The sequence below is a fragment of the Lissotriton vulgaris genome, chromosome 2_1 (genome assembly GCF_964263255.1).
Source record: "Lissotriton vulgaris chromosome 2_1, aLisVul1.2, whole genome shotgun sequence".
Classification (NCBI taxonomy): domain Eukaryota; kingdom Metazoa; phylum Chordata; class Amphibia; order Caudata; family Salamandridae; genus Lissotriton; species Lissotriton vulgaris.
In genome coordinates this window covers 336,720,774-336,742,017 of record NC_141687.1, presented here as the reverse complement: position 1 = coordinate 336,742,017, position 21,244 = coordinate 336,720,774, and the positions used below count along the sequence as shown (strand labels likewise).

The 21,244-nt window shown below is 47.6% G+C and overlaps 1 protein-coding gene across 1 annotated transcript in view; it reads left to right on the top strand.

Moving 5' to 3' along the window:
* The window catches only part of CPD (carboxypeptidase D), an 839,931-nt gene that overhangs the window by 256,734 nt on the left and 561,953 nt on the right, over positions 1-21,244 (top strand). Inside the window, exon 4 of the mRNA XM_086955076.1 lies at positions 16,522-16,691. Within this exon, the coding sequence (XP_086811202.1) occupies positions 16,522-16,691 (170 nt within the window). The remainder of the gene's footprint in view (positions 1-16,521; positions 16,692-21,244) is intronic.

Sequence of the window (21,244 nt, the reverse complement as noted above, 5' to 3'; positions counted from 1 at the left end):
CAAGACAACTCTGCCGACTACTTTGCCCCGGGAGTCTAGCAGCGAAATAGGTCGATAACATTTCGTATCTTGCCGATCCCCCTTTTTAGGTCTCGCCTGTCGATGCGCATGCGCATCGAGCTTGCGAGACTATGGGGGCTTATCCACTCTTGAACCAACTTGCAAGGAATCGTGGCGATTCCTTGCAGTGCACGAGAAATTTAAGCTCAATGCGCATGCGCATTGAGCTTGAAAGCGCGTGCACATGCCCCCAGCCGCCTGCCTTGCCTACTCTCTCTCACACCCTCCCCCAGCTCCGCCCCCTCACTTCTTGATTGCACGGCCGCTAGGCCGTGCCTCCCCTACTCTCCTCCCCCCTCCTCCTCCCCTGCCTGCTCGTCTTTAGTTTGCCAATGGCGCCCGCGTTTTTTTGTAAATGGGTTTATGTAAGCGGTAGCAGCACGTTATTTTGTGAAACATTTTGATTTACCTTTATTTTGAAGAAGGTGGCCGCCTCAGTGTTTAGAAGCTGACTCACTTCTTGATTGCACGCCTCCCCTACTCTCCTCCCCCCTCCTCCTCCTACTCTCCTCCCCTGCCTGCTCGTCTTTAGTTTGCCAATGGCGTAGGACATCGCTACTCTGGGAGATTCACCTACATTAAAGTAAGTCTTGCGCGCACCCGGCCCTTTGCCCGTTGAACAATGAGACTACTAGCTGCCTATATTATTATATATATTATTCTATCGTTTGTTCCGACTTGGCCCCATCTTTTAAATACGAGGGGAGCCGATCTCTCATCTTGCCCTTACCTGATCTCAATATCGGAACAACGTCGTTGCGCCTATATTGTAAGGGGCTTTAACTAGGTTAGTGCATTCAGAATGATCCTATCCGCTAAATCACGGGACTTCCGCCTTTTTCCTCCTCTTGTTCCCTCTCCCCGCTCCGCCCCCTCCCCTGCCCGCCGTGTTGCATTTCTCCTCCCCCCTCCCCGTAGGACATCGCTACTCTGGGAGATTCACCTACATTAAAGTAAGTCTTGCGCGCACCCGGCCCTTTGCCCGTTGAACAATGAGACTACTAGCTGCCTATATTATTATATATATTATTCTATCGTTTGTTCCGACTTGGCCCCATCTTTTAAATACGAGGGGAGCCGATCTCTCATCTTGCCCTTACCTGATCTCAATATCGGAACAACGTCGTTGCGCCTATATTGTAAGGGGCTTTAACTAGGTTAGTGCATTCAGAATGATCCTATCCGCTAAATCACGGGACTTCCGCCTTTTTCCTCCTCTTGTTCCCTCTCCCCGCTCCGCCCCCTCCCCTGCCCGCCGTGTTGCATTTCTCCTCCCCCCTCCCCGTAGGACATCGCTACTCTGGGAGATTCACCTACATTAAAGTAAGCCTTGCGCGCACCCGGCCCTTTGCCCGTTGAACAATGAGACTACTAGCTGCCTATATTATTATATATATTATTCTATCGTTTGTTCCGACTTGGCCCCATCTTTTAAATACGAGGGGAGCCGATCTCTCATCTTGCCCTTACCTGATCTCAATATCGGAACAACGTCGTTGCGCCTATATTGTAAGGGGCTTTAACTAGGTTAGTGCATTCAGAATGATCCTATCCGCTAAATCACGGGACTTCCGCCTTTTTCCTCCTCTTGGTGCGGCCTTTGTTAGATAACAAAACCAAGCTTACCGTTATTCTCATTTTGGGATTATGACTCCTTCGGAGTCTCATGGAATGTTATACTAAATGTTTGCGAACTCACATCAATGCGCCCTATTACACCCTGCAGCCACAGGTCACCACTGATTTATGTTTTGAATTACCAATATACCATAATAAGAGACCAACACTCTCGTTTAAGGGGCTTACTTTATAATCAATAAAACTAGAAACTATTCATCCTGTCCTAAAACAATAGCGATACAATTATAGGGTTCTTAACCAAGCTCTGCCTTTTAATTTAAATAGCAATAATAAAATCGATGGTTATTTACAAAATGATACAAGATGTATAGAAGGGTAAAATGTTTTATGATGGTGAACTACACAATTGTGAATGTATTGAAAATCATACATTTTCCCTTACAGAATTGTATGTATAAAAACATCTTTGTTGACACTGTGCATTGGCAAAACTGAAAACATCTATTGAATGACTAAACCAACCTGATATAGGTATTAATAATAATGATGTATTTTATAGCTTTACCTTTTTTACTAGTACTTTGGGTGTCTTTCTGCTTTCTCACATAATACTCTATCCCTAAAAATAAATTTGAACTATATAGGGATCTCCACACAGGACTGCATGCACTATCTGAAACATACACCCCTCACCCTCACTCACTCACCCTCAACCCCTCACCCTCAACCCCTCACCCTCACTCACCCTCACTCACCCTCACTCACCCTCAACCCCTCACCCTCACTCACCCTCAACCCCTCACCCTCACTCACCCTCAACCCCTCACCCTCACTCACCCTCAACCCCTCACCCTCACTCACCCTCAACCCCTCACCCTCAACCCCTCACCCTCAACCCCTCACCCTCAACCCCTCACCCTCACTCACCCTCACCACCCTCAACCCCTCAACCCCTCACCCTCACTCACCCTCACTCACCCTCACTCACCCTCAACCCCTCACCCTCACTCACCCTCAACCCCTCACCCTCACTCACCCTCCCTCACTCACCCTCAACCCCTCACCCTCGCTCACCCTCAACCCCTCACTCACCCTCACTCTCACTCATCCTCACTCACCCTCAACCCCTCACCCTCACTCACCCTCAACCCCTCACCCTCACTCACCCTCAACCCCTCACCCTAACTCACCCTCACCCTCAACCCCTCACTCACCCTCACCCTCAACCCCTCACTCACCCTCACCCTCAACCCCTCACTCACCCTCACCCTCAACCCCTCACTCACCCTCACCCTCACCCTCACTCACCCTCAACCCCTCACCCTCAACATCAACCCCTCACCCTCACTCAACCCCTCACCCTCACTCACCCTCTCACCCTCACTCACCCTCACCCTCACTCTCACCCTCACTCTCCCTCAACCCCTCACCCTCACACTCACCCTCACTCACCCTCAACACCTCACTCACCCTCACTCACCCTCACCCACCCTCACCCTCACCCTCACTCACCCTCACCCTCACCCTCACTCACCCTCAACCCCTCACCCTCACTCACCCTCAACCCCTCACCCTCACACAGTGCAATAGGTCTCGGAGCATTTGAGTTAGAGCTTTTAGAAATGTTTATGGCTTTTTTTATTTGTAATTCTTTAGCATTGGCTACAGGAAACAAAAATACTAAAGATTTACAAAAAAAACCCATAAACAATTCTAAAAGCACTAACTCTAATGATGCGAGACCTATTGCATTTCCAATGCTTGTTAAAGATAGGGACCATGATAGAACTTGACCATGACTCCAACAATCCGAGTTTCGCTGCTGCAGTACAGACTCGTGTGTCAATTGGGGTCCAGAGATCAGGGAGATGTTTGAATAAGTCCACTGGGACCCCATCGGGCCGGGTGCTTTTCCACTCTTACTCATCTGTAGTGCCATTTCAAAGTCTTGTAGTTCGAAATCTATCGGTATTGGGAACACTACCGGGGGAAGATTGAGATGGAATTCTTCTGTTAACGATGTTACTTCAAAGATTTTTGCAAAGTGGTTTACCCAGGTTTCCTCATCGATGGCAACGTCGATCTGAGGAATGTTGGAGTCCGATAACAGGGGAGACTTAACTATTCGCCAAAAGGACTGACTATCTTTCATAAGTGCGCTTTTATGCAGAGCGTTCCACAAAGACAGTTTCAACTCTTTTTTTCTTGTCTTTCTGGCGTTGTTGTACTCTCGCCGGAGGTGTTGGATCTCTATATGGTCTCTATTTGATTTTCCAAGCGCCTTTCTTAAGTTGGTCTGCGCCTTAGTACAATCGTGGTTGAACCAACCTATAGTGCTTGGATTGTTTTGTTTGGGTATTCTGGTCAGCAGTATTTTTGATTGATCTAGTATCAGCTTAAAATTTTCCAGGATTAGATTGTCATCTGCTTGAGGATCCAGGCATGTCATTATATTGTTATAAGCAGACTTTATTAATGTGTTAGTGAGCTTGATTGGGTCCACTTTTTCCCATTTTATGGTGTATCCGTTTTTTTTGCCCAATTCGAGCCTATTTTGTGATAGAGAATTTGCAATTGTTGTCATATGAGATTGTGGGTGATTCAGCTGTACGTTCAGCCTTAGAGCGGAGTGGTCACTTAGGGTATTTTCCAGAATTTTAAAATCCCTACTTAGATGTTTCAGACCTTCTGTGGTGATTACATAATCAACTGTGGTCTCGTGCCCCCTTCCTCGGTAAGTAGGTTCTAATTGATTCTTTGGTGGTAAAATTAGGTTTATTATTAGCAGTTCCAGATCTGAGATGATATTGTTCATGGCTAACCCCGTTCGTGAATGGAGGAAGTGCACGAGAGGGTTCTCGTGTTCGTCCACCATTCCGCAGGGCTGATTGTTCGATAAGGGGCAGGGGTGTAGATTAAAATCCCCTCCCCACAATATGTGGACGTTGCCCTTTCTATCATGGAGATGTCTTTGATGGGAAATTTTTTCTTGGATTAAGGAGAGGATGTTTAAAAAATTATCATCCTCTAAATTATTATATAAATTTATTAGTATAATATGTTTTTTCCCTATCATGAGTGTGAACAATTGAGCGTTTGTGAAATAATCTGCCTCTAATACCTTCAGATCTGTTATTGTGTTATCTATGTAAGTACCAGACCCCCCCCTGGGTCTGCCTGCACTACTTGAAAGGGCGGGGGATGAATATGTCTTATATCCTACAAGATGGAGGGGCGGCGTGGCCCATGTCTCCTATAGACATATAATTTTACCTTCCTCCAGGAATTGGGCAGCGGAGCCATCCTCTATTTTTGATCGGAGGCCTGCGATGTTCCAGAAGATAACCGGGAGCCGTAACATTTCATTTACTGGGTCTGCCATTTTGGTTTCTGGTGAATCTGAGGGAACTGGGGGTAGGGCCGGGCTAGCCTGTAGGGGCCTCGAAGTTTCGACTCGTGGTCAGTCGACCATTTCCAGGCTGCTAAACAGATTCATGGTCGGTATGCCTGGCCAATTTTGCCAATGTGAGGTATCTCTATAGATGGGTCTGTATGATCGGTATCGCGGTCTATCCCACTGTTCCCAGTTTCTGCCACTGTTCTGTGGTCCCACTGTCTGCCACGGGCCCTCTTGGTGTTGATAATTCTGATTTACTGACCACCAAGAATTGTCAGGATCACTATGTCGCAGAAATGTTTTAGACCCAGCAAGGTCTAGTTCCCATGGTTGTGGGACTGCCTTACGCCAGATATTATCAGATTCATTCGAGTAATTGTTATGATATCTTTTTGGGTAAAAGAAGGAAAGGGATCTTGTATCGATCCCGCCAGTTGTGTTACTATAGTCCCAGGAACAGATATACTCGACTATGCTTGGGTCCTCGAAGGTGATCACTATGCAATCTCCCTGTATGCTTTTTTTCCTGTGTCCCACCCAAGGGGTCCTACATACTGATGTTATCCTGCTTGTCCAGGTTGGCGGAACGGGTCGGTTTGTGTTCAACCAATACTGTACTTTGTTTTTCAAAGACCAGTTTGGTTCCGTCCCCTCCCCCGTTAGTTCAGGAACCCCTGTCATCACTACCACATATGGACATGCCTCAGGTGGCATGTTTAGCGGGAGCCTACTATCAGTGGTCCCTCTCATACCTCCTTTATTTAGTGGGGGATTTGTTTTTTTGGTGGCAGGAGTTTTAGGGGCCGGTGTTTTTATAGTTGGCGTATTTGCTTTAGGTGCATTTGATGCAATATTGCTCTGAGGGGGAATTGTAAGGACCTTGGGCGTGGGTTTCTGTGCTGCTGGAGCCTTTGGTGCTATAGGGGCCTTTGCTGTGGGTTGCTGTTTAGGTGACGGGCAGGCTAGAGTTGTAATTTTCTTTTGTGGAGGCAATGTAGCCGAGTTATTTATCCTCGTTTTTTGCGGTCCCTGTATAGGTAGTGGCTTAGGACAGCTAGCAAGTTTTGACAATTGTGACTCGATGTTAAGCAGTCTAGTTTCTATTGGGCGAGAAAAGGAATCTAGAAGGGAAGCTATCTCCTTTATTAGCCTTGATGCCTCCCTTTCCTTGCCCGTTATTAGAGGGGGGGGGGGATTGTGGGGCGATGGTATCTGGGATGTTTTGTGGTGGATGATGGATCGTTACCAAATTATTGGCTGGGTCAGCAATTTGGTGAGGTAAACCTGCCGAATTTGTGGAGTCGATCAGATCTATATGATCGTCCGCTTTGTTGTTTGCAGTATTATCTACCTTATCCCTATCCTTCCTTTTCTTTATGGCATCCTCCCTCCTCCCTCTAGCTTGCCTTACTTCTTCCGGGGTATGGTCAGGGAAAATTTCAGGTGTCTTTTCTAGCTCGCTTTCTGAGAATGTTACAGAGAGTTGAGAGGCGGAAAGGTCTACGTTATTTGGAAGACTAAGTCTGTTTGTGCCCGCTGTGATTTGGATTGGGGCAGACTGTAATTCTGGGGTTTTTGCGGTTGCTAGTAGTCCCATAGAGGATCGCCTTGCGATTGCAAGTTCTGTTGATACTCTACCCTCAATCAGACTGATACTTTGATCAATGAATGAGTTTGCTTTAGAGATAGTCATCCATAGGTCCTAACAGTTGTTCTCCTACCCCGTTTTTTTTGAGTTTTGTTTTTTTACTTCCCCTTGTGTTCATTTTCAGTAGATGGGGTATGCTAAGTCTTTAGTTAATGATAAGTCGTCACTGGCTTCAGGGAGATGGTAAGTACCTGTAATAGAAGTCCAAGGATGCAATGCTTAGAGCGGGGGCCCGGACCGGACTCTCACGTTCTCAAACGGCCCGCTCTTTGCCCGGTCTTCGCCCCGTGCTCCGCCCCGCGCGCGTCCCGCGTCGCGGTCAGAGTGATGTTATTTTTATACTTGTAAGCGGTGGGCGTGTCCGTGGGTGTGAGCGGCGGGGGAAGAGGAACCAGCTGCGCTGCGTGGAGAATGCTGGTCCTCGCAGTCCCCTGTCTCGCTGATGGTGTTTAGCCCCTAGCCTCTACCCAGGGGACTCTAGCTAGGAGCGTCAGGCTAGCCCTGCCGATTGCAGGGCTCGCTCACACCAGCGAGTCCTCGTTGAGGGGAGGCGGCACCCGGAAAATCAGGCAGAGATGGCAAACGGACTTTCCTTACGTCCTGGATACAACAAGGCAGCACACTACACAAATGCTGAATGAGTGGCACCCGCGAAGCGGGTGTCACGAAAGGTTTTAAGGAAGTAGGCGGTGGGCGTGTCCGTGGGCGGCGGGGGAAGAGGAACCAGCTGCGCTGCGTGGAGAATGCTGGTCCTCGCAGTCCCCCGTCTCGCTGATGGTGTTTAGCCCCTAGCCTCTACCCAGGGGACTCTAGCTGGGAGCGTCAGGCTAGACCTGCCGATTGCAGGGCTCGCTCACACCAGCGAGTCCTCGTTGAGGGGAGGCGGCACCCGGAAAATCAGGCAGAGATGGCAAACGGACTTTCCTTACGTCCTGGATACAACAAGGCAGCACACTTCACAAATGCTGAATGAGTGGCACCCGCGAAGCGGGTGTCACGAAAGGTTTTAAGGAAGTAGGCGGTGGGCGTGTCCGTGGGCGTGAGCGGCGGGGGAAGAGGAACCAGCTGCGCTGCGTGGAGAATGCTGGTCCTCGCAGTCCCCTGTCTCGCTGATGGTGTTTAGCCCCTAGCCTCTACCCAGGGGACTCTAGCTGGGAGCGTCAGGCTAGCCCTGCCGATTGCAGGGCTCGCTCACACCAGCAAGTCCTCTTTGAGGGGAGGCGGCACCCGGAAAATCAGGCAGAGATGGCAAACGGACTTTCCTTACGTCCTGGATACAACAAGGCAGCACACTGCACAAATGCTGAATGAGTGGCACCCGCGAAGCGGGTGTCACGAAAGGTTTTAAGGAAGTAGGCGGTGGGCGTATCCGTGGGCGTGAGCGGCGGGGGAAGAGAAACCAGCTGCGCTGCGTGGAGAATGCTGGTCCTCGCAGTCCCCCGTCTCGCTGATGGTGTTTAGCCCCTAGCCTCTACCCAGGGGACTCTAGCTGGGAGCGTCAGGCTAGCCCTGCCGATTTGCAGGGCTCGCTCACACCAGCGAGTCCTCGTTGAGGGGAGGCGGCACCCGGAAAATCAGGCAGAGATGGCAAACTGACTTTCCATACGTCCTGGATACAACAAGGCAGCACACTTCACAAATGCTGAATGAGTGGCACCCGCGAAGCGGGTGTCACGAAAGGTTTTAAGGAAGTAGGCGGTGGGCGTGTCCGTGGGCGTGAGCGGCGGGGGAAGAGGAACCAGCTGCGCTGCGTGGAGAATGCTGGTCCTCTCAGTCCCCCGTCTCGCTGATGGTGTTTAGCCCCTAGCCTCTACCCAGGGGACTCTAGCTGGGAGCGTCAGGCTAGCCCTGCTGATTGCAGGGCTCGCTCACACCAGCGAGTCCTCGTTGAGGGGAGGCGGCACCCGGAAAATCAGGCAGAGATGGCAAACGGACTTTCCTTACGTCCTGGATACAACAAGGCAGCACACTTCACAAATGCTGAATGAGTGGCACCCCGGTGTAATCCAGATCGTCCACGACCCTTTAAACACCACAGGGCAAATGCTGGACTCAATTGGTACCCTCCAGCAACTGCATCAAATACAGCCATATCACAGAACTCACATAGACCGTTCACTCCATCGTCCACTTCAGCATCTACTTCCTCCTCACTGCCACCCCCAAGATGATCATGGGCCCCCCCCCACCGGATGTGGGGCATAATCTCAGAGACCAGGTGGGCGAATACCCTCAACATCCCCAATCCGGCTACTGCCACCAACCTCGAACAGGGAGTTAATAACTACCACGCCCGGTTCCCAGTTGTGCAGAACGCATTGTCCAGAACTCAAAACAGTTCTTCTCCGCTTTGCCCGAAGTGCCGGCCGAGCACTGAATGGCAACATGGTGCACATGTTTTGGAGCTGCCCGGTGGCTAAGGCCCTCTGGAAGGATGTTGCAGCGGCGCTAACAGAAGTGACGGGCCGTCAAGGGTTTCTCACCATGGATAGGGTGTTACAGGGTGCATTTAAATGGAGAAAGGCACAAACTGCAACTAATCGCTCCTTGACTCGGTCCTACTCATTGCCCGGCGGTCCATAGTGATGATTTAGAAGGCAAATACACTCCAGAACTTGCAACACTGGTGTGCAGCGACACTCAAGTGGGGCAAAGCTGAAGCAGTGGCACTGAGTTGAGAAGTAGTCCGGGTGTTGCACAGGGTCACCATAACAGCCTCATGGGATGATCTGTTGCACGAGCTACAGGCTTTCCTGGGTGCCATTAATGGGTAGATAGGGAGCATCTTGCATCTATAAAATGGTCACTCCTATTAGCCCCCCTCACCGGTCTTCCACTGATCTTTCACGGGCTCTGATTCGTTCTCTTCAGTGGTAAAAATGTGCTAGCATTATCAGGAAAGGGAGGGAGTGAATCAACACAATTTCTGCTATCCCAGCTATGCAGGGGTATTGCGGAAGCATAACCATCAAAGAGAATGATAACTCACTGACATTATCAGATGTTGTGCGAATTTCTGTTCTTGCTATAATATGTCGAACCATCTACTCCTTATCAAAATATTGTCTTTGACATGTTTTAAATATGTAAATTATGTCAACTGATACAGTAATTTAAACTATGTACCATGATGGAAACAAATACAATTAGTAAAAAAAAAAATGATTCCTCCTCTTCTCCCCTAGTGTGCATGCTGAGAACTATGTCCATTTAATTTCCTATTTGTGTCCCACTAGTCACATTATCTGGTTCAGTGTTAAATTACCTATCACTACCGATCTGTCCTTCTTCTATTTCCCTGCCACAGTTTGTAGCGTCTGTGTCCCAGTGAGTTTCACTGTTCTAGCCAGCAAGGTGGATTGGTGTTACCCTCCATTAATAATGTTAACTGTCCTTGTGGACTTCTCTTCTGTGATTTGGTTTTGGCGCGCTTGTGGTCCTATTTCTTTTCCTTTGGTGTAATAGTGTTTACTTACCTTATGCGATTCTCCTACAGTCTTTGCCACCAAATCAATTGGGCTAGCTGTTGCTATTTCCTATTTATCTCCTGTATTGAGAAGGTCTGAGTTGGACCCATACTAATTTCTCTATAAATTAAGAAACCGCTCATTTGACGACTGGTGCATTGCCTTCAGTTACAGCTTGTGCTCTTACGCCAAGTTTGAGTGAATGTAGTCCTTTTTCCGTTAGATTGTGGTTGTTAGAGATTCTGTGCTTGTATAAGACTGAGTCTCAAAATCTCAGGTGGTGCTTCAGTCTCTGTGTGTGTGTGGTAATTATATTTATGCTCTGTTTATTTCTTCCTGTGTCAGTGTCCTTGTCCATGTTCCCATTTTCCCCTTCATTGTGTTCATGTTTCCCTCTCCCTCTGTAGTCCTATTCCCAGTGCATGCATGAGCCCCATTGTCCATGCCTCCCCGCAGTAGGTATCCATCCAGTGCTTCTACTTGTCCCAGTGCATCTTTGTTCAGTGGATCTTCTTGTCCCAGTGTTACCTTTCTCTTTGGTCCATATATGTATCTGCAACAAATAGTTGGCCTTGATTGTGAAAAGTATGTAAATATCAGCATTTTTCAGAGATGTTGTGCCGGTCAGTTTGCAAGTGTCTTTGTCCCAGTGTTGCATTCTTCCACTACCTGTGTGTTGCATGTTGTCAACCCAGAGGCTTCTGCTGCTGTTGAGCACATGCAGCAAGTTCTCTAGTAATTAGTGACTGTTGGACTTGGCCCTTCTGGCAGGTACACCCCTGAACTTTTTGCCTTTTTTATTTACATTAGTACAATGATTTCTGGTCTTTGCGCACTTTAGCACTGTGGCGCAGTGTAAAGTGCGTGCACGCTCTGAGTGCGTGTGTGGTATTGGCCTGCTCTCCCATAGGAATGCATGGGGGATATGTGTGTCCATGGTAGTTACGGATGTGTGGGGAGTGCAGGGTCGAGTTTGGTATATGCGATGATGTGTGCGGTTTTAATGTGTCTAGTGTGGAAGTGCCACTTCTAGAAGTTGGCCTGCCTGTGCAGTAAATGTGAATTGACTGTCTGGCTTGTGGTTGGCTGGAGCTGGCTGGTGTGCCTGGCTCCAGGAGTCAGAATGTGTCTGCCCCGGTGGTGAATGGGGAGATCTGCATGTTGATGGCAGGGAGGGGCTGTACCTGGGACCTGAATAGGGCTGGGCTTACCCTCCACAATTCTGGCTCCGCCCCCTGTGGTGCGACTGAAGACCCTAACCTGTCCTGTGAATAGGGAGAGGGGCGGAGCAAAACAAAGTGCTCCAGAACCAGCTGCATCTGGTTTTCCCCCACCCTGCACCCTATAGACAAAGGGATTTGGTGTATAAAAAGAGGCTGTGACCTCATGCTAAATGTTCTTGTTTTTCCTTACTAGAATCTACCAGGGGCATGCTGCTGCTGGGGCCTCAGGGGAAGGCTTGCCTCCCTGGGCCCCGCCCAGCCCCTGGATGCCCTGGATGCTAGAGGATTTCTTTGGGACCCTTCTGCCCTGCCCTTTATGCCTGGAAAGACTTCTGGGACCTTTGGCTGTATTTTCCTTGCCATCAGGACTTTTGCGCTGTCTTTTACTTTAGGGCTGGGTGCCAGTACCCTTTAGAGCCTGTGGCGCTAATTCGCCATTTTGCCCGCTCATTTCGACATTTTAATTGGCAGGAGCCTACCCTGCATTGTGCCCAGTGCGCAGGTGCCCACCCTGCATCTTCCTTTTTTTTATCCTTATTTACGGGTGTCCACCCCGTTTATGTGCTACTTAGCGGGTGCCCACCCCGCTTCTACGTTTATTTTTTGCCTTGAGGGTGCCTACCCCTCTCTGGCCCCCTACAAGTCACCGCCGCGGCCCTCATGCCGCAAACAGGAAGTCAGGCACCATAGTGCCTGACGCAGGGCGGGACTTCCGGTTTTGGATTTGGGATTGACTGAAATCCTGCAGCAGGAAAGAGCGCGAGAGTTGCGGGGCTCCCATGAGCAAGGGGGAGCCCCGGTGGAGGAATTTGCCTGGAGCCTCACCGGCTCCATTTTAGAAGCACCGGGTCCCTGGAAGAGGCCCGGGTGAAGTGAGGAGGCGGCAGCGGCCGCCATTGGTAGCGCGGGGCTCCCGAGAGGAACAGGGAAGCCCCGCGTCACAAGACAATGAGAGGAGCCTTTCCCCCGCCGAGAGCCGGTAAGTGAAGACGGCTCGGAGGCCACACATGCACCCCAGGCACCCGAGTGGTACTCCTTCTTTCGAGCGGCCCCAGATGGCAGCGGGCCGTTCAAACGATGGCTCTCGTCGTCCCAAGGACCACGTGGGGGTCCTGAAGTCCCGGGGCCCGTGTTTCCCCAGAGCTATTGCGCTCCAACGAAGGGGGCATTTGTTTAGAGCCTGAGAGATCCGCCAACGAGGCCCCAGTTATTGCTGGAGGCTAGAGGGCTCCAACGTCTCGGGAGTCATTACGGGAGGTAGAGCGGCCCCGGCTGGCAGTGGGCCGCTCCCCCCCAGTTGGCCGCATTTGTTACAGAGCCCCGTGGCTCCGAGGCCCCAGCAGCTTTTGAGCCAGAGGGCTCCACCGTTGGGGGCATTTCTTTCTTTGAGGAGCCAGAGTGCTCCAGAGGGCACATGTATTGTTTCAGAGCCTAGAGGGCTCCAAAATGCGCAAATGCATTCCTAGAGCCAGATGGCTCCAGCAGTTGGCACAGTCTTTGTCCAAAGTGCTAGTGAGAGCCCTGTCGCAGTTCTGTTTCACCAATGTGAGTTCAAAATCCTAGGCCATCCACAAACTAAGTGACCATAAAGGCTGGGACCAATGGAGAAAAAGAATTGTCGAAAGATAATGTGTATATTAAAAAATATATAAATTTAATTAGACATAGATAAAAATCATATAGAGACTCAAATAATAAGTCAAACTATATGATACAGTGAAACAGTAACATATACAATTCTTGAACAAAATACATCAAATACATTCATTAAAAAGCAAATACATCATAGTAACAGTGTAGATCCCGACTAATTTTAACAATTATATACAAAAAGATTTTTACTAAGAAGACGGTTGCAATTATTAGAAGATTATTAAGTGGACTCAGTTCTGTTTCACAGCTGCCCAGCAAGTAGTGGGCAGCTGCACCGTTTAGGTTTTTCTTTCTAGGGGCTTGTTCTTTGGACTCAGGAGTGAGTCGCACTCCTTCGCCCCTACTTTGGCTTCCCCAGCTGCGCAGCACTTAGTGCCAGCAGCAGCATTTAGGCCTATTCTTGTCCTTAGCTGCCCAGCAATTAGTGGGCAGCTGCTACGTTTAGGTTTTGGCTCAGTGGCGCAACCTGGACCCTAATGTCATTTATGTGCTATGCTGATTTATGTGCTGATGCTTTTTGGCTGTTAGGAAATGTACTGTGTGTAGTATGTTTTGCGCACCCTGTGTTCTTATACCTCTGGACATATGTTTATGCTTAGGAGGTTATTTTATCTAGTATAGGTTATGCTAGTGGGTTCATGGTTCCCTGCGTGATATATGCCTAAGGTGGTTAGGATTGCGTAGGAGGTACTTACCTTCTACCAGTGGTTACTGGTTGTGTGCTACATTTGCTATTTGGTTCTACAATTGTTCTATGTTCTAAGTGCTAGTTTTACCAAGTGCTTATTCCTGACAGTGGTCCAGGTGGCCCCTGTCCCATGTATATAATCTCCTGTAAATTCTTCCCGTGCCTGTGGCACATTGTAAAGTGTGTGTTTATTATCTAATGTGTTTGGTATAATACAAAGGCTATTTTTATATATAGCCTTGTGTGGAGTTCCTTTAGTGGGGGGGCCTGGGATGTTGTTGTTGGTGGGTGCGTGCGCAAATGCTTTACATATTGCCTCCGGGATAAGCCTGACTGCTCGTGCCAAGCTACCAAGGGGGTGAGCAGAGGTTATCTTTGGCGGGTGACTTCCTTGCCCTGACTAGAATTGTGGTTTCTGCCTGACTTTGGCGCAAGCCTTAGCCAACCAGAAATCCCCATTTCTAACAGTGATGGACAGACCTAGAGTGAAGTCCTGCCCGAGGCACATGCCAGGTGGATGGATTCGGTGCAGCCTCTTGTGCAATTACTGTCTGCTGTTCCCTTATGCAAACAGAGGTCCAAGGTCCCTGTTGCAGAAGAACGATGGCCACTTAACTTGAGAGGCCAGCCTGTTTGTTACTGCGATGCTCGAGCCGCAGCGGTCTACAGAGAGGGATATTTATGGGGAGTGATGCTAGATGTGGGAACATAGCTATGTACAGTGCTGACCTCTCGCAGAATGCATTTGTGCCTGGCACCTCTCTAGTCGCAAAAATACTTTAGAATAATTTTTGATGTGCAGAATTAGAAGGTGAAAATGTTTCGTTGGTTCTTCCATTTGCAGATGTATGGGTGACCCTAAATGCATCTTGTATCCCTATGGCATTGTGTTGTGAGGGAATCTCCCAGTGTCTTGTGTATGCAAGGAAGCCTCCAATGTGAGTGCCCCTTTATCTATCCTCACACGCCTCCCTTCTGCCCCTAAGGCTCTAGTTTTGCTTCAGTTTCCTCGTCAAGGGAACATATAATCGGACCATATCAGATGTCCTTAAGTAGGACAAGAGGAATTAAACACACTATATGTTCTCCTTTCTCTCAGTTACATAAAAGGCGTGAAGGTGAGACCAAGTTCTTGCAGGAAAAAGTGCCATTTTCTCTGCAGTTTACTTGCACTAGGGTTCACAATATTCCCGGTTTCACTGGGCTGTGAATTAACCTGTGGACTCTGATTGATCAGAGCTTTTTTTTATCACCCAGTAAGTGATTACTTTGTTTTAAAGAGGAATGGAAGAGTTAAGTTTAAACTATCCAAAACCAAAGTTTCTTTATTTTAAAATATATCTCGACTCGTGCTTGGAAAGTTTTTTTTTTCACAGTACTGCCACTTTTTTTTTCACTTAAGAATTATAATCCATGATACACGAATGATAGTGTGTTGGCTGTCAAGTAATCGTCAGTTAATTCTATAGTTTTCTTTCAGTTCTTTACTTGAGATTCTCAAGACAATTATCCTTGGTATGAGGTAGTTTTGGGATCATAAAATGTAAATTATTTACTTGTTCACTGTGAGCTACTTGATTTATTCATAACTAGCAGCCTGCCCCAGCGTTGCCTGGGGTAGAAGGGGGCTGGGGGCTGCATTTCAGGTTTGCATGCTCTCCCGCCCAGGCCCCCGCCCGCCACGACATTGTCTGTGTCCCGGACAATGTTGTGGCGGGCGGGGGCCGGGGCGGGAGAGCACGCAAACCTGAAATGCTGGCTTCCCCTACCCCCGCCTGCCCTGACATTCCCCAGCACCCCGTGCCCCGCCCGCCCCGACCCTGGCTGCCCCGGATTCTTACCTTGCCTCTGCTGCTCACACCGCCGGTCCATATTTCTCCGCTCCGCCGCTCTGCCACTCACCACCTGTCCGCCGCCACTCCTCCCCGCGCCATATCCGCCTCTCCGCTCCGCCGCTGGCCTCACTTCACCGCTCCTCCCCTTGGCGCCATGTCCGATGCTCCTGGGACGCTGCTCCTCCCCTGCTCCTGATGTGACGACACACAGTCGTGGCCGGCGCTACTTTGGGGGAACTACTTTTTGTAAAAATGTAACTTTTTATATAACGTTTATTTACATTTTTTTTAAAGCCTATGACCATCTACACACCCTGCTGATTTCAACGGTGTATTGGGTGTGTAGATTGGCGCTGTGGTTCCCGAGTTTACCTTGCCTAAAGGTGCAAGTTCTCTCTTTGTAATAGTAGTATAGTTAGTGCGTCATTTAACGGTTACGTGACAGTGCAAATAATAGAACAGTTAGAAGGTGGATGAGCTGTGAATGGCGGGTTTTTACTGGCACAGACCGAATTGTAAAAGCTGTGCATGGTAAACGGTATCTAAAGATTGTAACCTCTTTTCCTCTTCCCAGTTGACATTTCTCGTTAAAGGTGGACCGATAAATTTGCTGTTTCTTTTGGTAACATATAAATGAGACGAATGCACCTGCTTAGTAAAAACCAGAGACTAGTTCCTTTAAAATGTGTGTATTCCTTCTGCAGTCAGCCATTACGTTGTGAGTCCCTAAAGGTCATGCTGAGGTATGTAGTCAACACACTGCCTGTACTTTGGGCAATTATGCTGAGGTCTTAGAACTGTCCTGCTACCCTACACTTTACAAACTATGGTGCTCTGAGAAAGGAGGTGGAAGGTCGGAGAGTCCACTAATGAAACCGTACAAATCGATTAAGAAAGTGGCAACAATGTTGAAAGGACATTTAAGGAAATAATTATTTTTTTCTAACATAGATATGTATTTTTATTCAGGTCCACATTGGAGCAAAAGGTTTCGTCACAGACTCTGTCACCGCATCTGGACTTGAAAACGCCACAATCTCTGTAGCAGGCATTGACCACAACATCACTACAGACAATCATGGACACTTCCACAGATTGCTGGCACCAGGAAACTATAACATCACAGCAACTGCAGATGGGTGAGCTGTTTGCTTGGGAAGCCATATTTGAGTAACATTACCTGTCAATTACAAATGTGCCATTCTGATATGTTTGTTTCATTCTGTATTTGAAATATGATTTTTTTTACAAATGTAACACTTAATCTCATAGAAACTGCGCCTCCTCAGAGAATGCCTCTTTACTCTTTGAATTAAGAATAGGCATTTAATTTTTTCCAAACCGGAAACATTAGCCAACCCGAACTGGGTGGCAAGAGACAAAGAAGATTTTGAGAAACCTATAAGAGAAGGGGTAATAGGCGCCAAGGAGTAATGGTTGCCATAAAGCTTACAATAAGAGGCAATAGACAAGGCATATATATGTGCAGAATAACCATAACCAACAATTGTGATTTAGGACTGCGTAAACAAAATCTGTAGGAGTTCAAGGAGACCAATGAGGGGAAAAGTAACAATGCTCATAAAGGTAAGGACAGATATTCCATGAGGCAAAACAGACAAAATGCATCTAAGAAAAAATGAGCAGTTGTAGGAAGGAACATGAAACTCATGATAAGGCAGAGAAAGGTTGAGGGATAAACTAGATTTAGCAACCAAGCACTAAAAGGCTAACAGTGTATAGTAGGAAGACTACTCTGTCAAGAGTCATTAAATATGACTTTGCTGTAGACTCTGAGAACTGACAATGCAGGGATAGAAAGCCATTTTGGGGACCACAAAGTACATTTCTGATGGATACTTCGAACTGTAGATTCCTCACCTTAGCATACTCCACAGACAGCAGACTGGATCTGGAAAGCTTTTCTGGTAATGCTCCTAGGTGGAGCCATATTGCTGCATGCTAACTAAGTCACTATGGAAGTGACCGAGTGGAGCTGCATGTAAGTGGCACCCCTACACACTGATGTCACTTCCTTTCTTTCAGTGCCTTTTGATATAGCATATGAGAAGTTGAGATCCTTACGTACATCCCACTCCAAGTCTTTCATAGACTTGTTCTCGCTCCTAGGGCCATTCCAGCAAGAGACCAACCTCTTGTTCGAAGTAATCCCAAATCGAAGCCAAAGTAAAAACATAAAAAACAAAGCAGGACTCTACCCCATCCTGCCCCTCGGTATCCAAGGAAAGGGTGCCACAATGTCAGTTAGTCCCTCTCAATGTCTCCAGTAGCAGAACAAATCCTCCAACTGATCCCAGTGCTCCTTGTTTTTCCCAGCTCATCTACGACACTGCAGCAGACTGAGGCCTTCAAAGTGGCCATACTGCCAATTCTTGGCACAATTCCGGCTTACTCTGGGCTGTCTTTGTCATACCTTCGGGCCCATAGGACAGCAGGAGCCTCCAGTCAGGCTCACACCAGGAGATCCTTTCCCAGCACTGTCTGAAACCTTAGGACCTATTCCGGGTCCCTCACTGGCTGTGGTACATGCATCTACTCCGGTTTTAGGACCTGTGCCAGGCGGTGCTCCCTCGACACCGGTTCCGACGCCTTTGGCACAGGAGGAGGATCTAGTGCCTATTCTGATGTCTGACCTTGAACTGAGTTCAGCCCGATCTCGACCAATGTTATGCTACAAAATTACTAAAGCGCACCAGATTGTAATTAGTCCTCTTTACTGATGCCTATACAAGGGCGAACGGACCAAAAAAGGCTCCATTATAAACTTTTGCACGAGCTTTCGCCACCTTGACTTTTAGCTGTTGACTCCAAAAGGGCTGTAAGCTTTTATATTGATGAAACCAAGGACCACCTTATAGACAATGAGCTTTTTGTGGGGTTGTCTAGGGCGAAGAATGGGAAGGCTGTGCAGAAAAGGACTCTGACCAAGTGGATAGTCCTCTGCATTAAAGTCTGATGTTCACTTGCCAAGAAGCAGCCACTGCTGGGAGGTGTGAGTCCATTCCATTAGGGCAAAGGCTGCTACCACTTCGCTGGTAAGTGGAGTGCTTTTCCTTGACTTCTGCAAGGCTGCAACGTGGGAATCACTGCATACCTACATGAAGCACTACTGCCAGCGCTATATAATAACTCCTTAATTAAATTTGTTCCCATTTAGTACTCTTTCACCCTTTGTCTACCTCCCTAGCTCCTATCCACTCTCCCCTGTATCTCTCACCTTGCCTGCTAGTCTGCCTAGCCCCCTGTCCTTTGCGCCCTTTGACTAAGCACTCCTTCTCCCCTTGTTGAGGAAAGATCCAATATTTATACTCTGTAGTCTCAGCGTAACCGCTGAGAGAGTCCACTGCGCCAAGGAAGCCACTCACAGCTGAGGTATCGTATGGCATCCCTTGCCAAAGCACTCCCTCTCACCTTTTTGGGGAAGGATCCAGTATGTAGGCCTTGGAGTCTCCTCAGAGAGTCCACTGCGTAAAGGGTGCCTCCCGCAACAGAGATAGGGAAGTGAAACCACTTCTCCTGGGATCACAGCTTACTGGACTTTGGACGTTGCTTTGACGCGTCTACCTGTTTGTGTCCCCGTCGCCCTTCCCCTCCTCTTTCCATGCGATGTCCTTCACCCTCCCCTACTCTTTCCCGCTTTCATTACCTGTCTACTTCCCCAGCTCCTTCCCCCGCCCCTGAATCTTTCCTCTTGCTTGCTTTTCCCCTTTCGCATTTGTGCTTACTGTTTATCTTGACCTTACAAGTAACTATGTTGCCATGCTCTAATAACTGTGTAAACTTTGTAACAATGTAACCTGTAACTATGATCTGTTGCTCATGGATAGCGCTCTGATACCTCCAAGTCTAACCAGCGCTATATATATATATATATATTTTTGCAGCGTTTTATATAGCGCGAACTTGATCCGAATCTGGCCCTTTACATAGCACCAGTTATGTTACATGAGAACACACATTCATTTTAGTTAGGCAAGGGGAGATTAAGTGATTTGCCCAGAAACACAGGATGTTTTAGCGTTGTTACCGAGACTCGAACCCAGATCCCCAGGTCCGAGGTCGAGCGCCCTAGCCGTTAGGCCAACTCCTTTAAAACCTTTACAATAAATAAATAAATGGTGGGAAGGACATTTTGCCCATTCAGACCAAAACATCTTGCATGACCAAGTTCATTCCACAGACCCTACACCTGGGGAGGTACTAATATGGTAACTATTCTTTGGTAAAGAATCTACACTTGAAAGTATCCATCAGAAGAACAAGTTATTTGCCTTTTGTAACATTTTCTGGTGGGCAAGTCTTGAAATTGACAAGGATTCTAAGAGCAGTGAAAAGAACACTAGAAAGGCTCTGCTGGAGTCCAGCATGGAGAAAGAAAAATAGGGAAAGCAAGCAACTTGATGACTACTAAGAGCAACGTTGGTGAGTCGAACTGAGAGAGAAATCTGCTCAAAGGGGCTTCCAAGCCAGATCACTGGAGAAGAGGACAAAAGAAAGAAAACTGGATGTGGGTGAAGACTTCCTTAGCAGATAGGGTGCTGGAAAAAATCTGTTGGTTAAGCTTCCATGTAAAAAATATCTTGCCCGTATCTACATTGCTGAGGGTTCATCCTCTTATCATACTTATCAATATAGGCCTCCGAAGAAAGACTTCAGGCATCCCTAGTGGCTAAGTGACCAAAACACAAGGCTGAAAAAGAAAACAAAAAGTCAGTGGGAGGTCTAATTTACATATATAGTGATGCCACCAGAGGTGATACTGCACCCCTATAATATCCCTTATTTTAAATGATTTGGCCGACTTTACAGTCAGTTAGGATTCCGTAGGTATAGAATGTAAATGCCTACAAGCAATGTTTTTTCTCATGATGATCTGTGTTGTGTTTCCTTCCTAAGACACATAGCTGTAGAACCATGTCTGTAACCAGATCCCTTGAGGCAGGAGGCCGCACACTTTATTTGCATCAGTCACTATCAAGCCTTGATTTTACTTGGTTGACTTGCTTCCATAACACACACACTGTAAATGTAACTTTCATTTTAAATACTTTTCAACATTGCCTAATTTGCCACTTAACATAAGCCCCGAGCACTTTTTAAACAAGATCAACAAGGGTCTCTGGCACAGTTGGGGACATTGCTTCCGTAGAAGTCCCCAAAATGTAATTGACCCAATGAGTTGGATGAAGTACTCCATATTTTTGTGACAATTTAATTGAATTGACTTGTTCTTTCATAGTTCTGCAGAAACATATGGAAGAAGGGGCTCTTTTACAGCTTCCCGTAAACAAAAAGTTTCTTCATTAGATCTAAAATATCCAAATTGTGACGTTTGTGTGGCTTGTTAGTGGTGTACTGCCAGTTGAGTGTGACAAAAAAGACTCTTAAAAATATGTATCTCGCAAAAGAAATGTGCTCAGTTGTTTTCAAAAGAAAGCGGATATTCTTAAGTTCTCCATTGTGGTTTTCCTTCCCTAACCAGCAGCGAAGCAGGCATGGTAGTTTCAAAATTGCACTTCCTTGTTGTTTTTCAATATATTTATCTAGACGTAACTTTGGTTATAGCGATGCTTGCTTACGAGGTATTGTGGCTTGTGGCATTTTCTGCAATCTCCTGATTAATTGTGTTTTAATTTAGCTACTGTGTTTTGTTTTACTAGTAATTCAGATG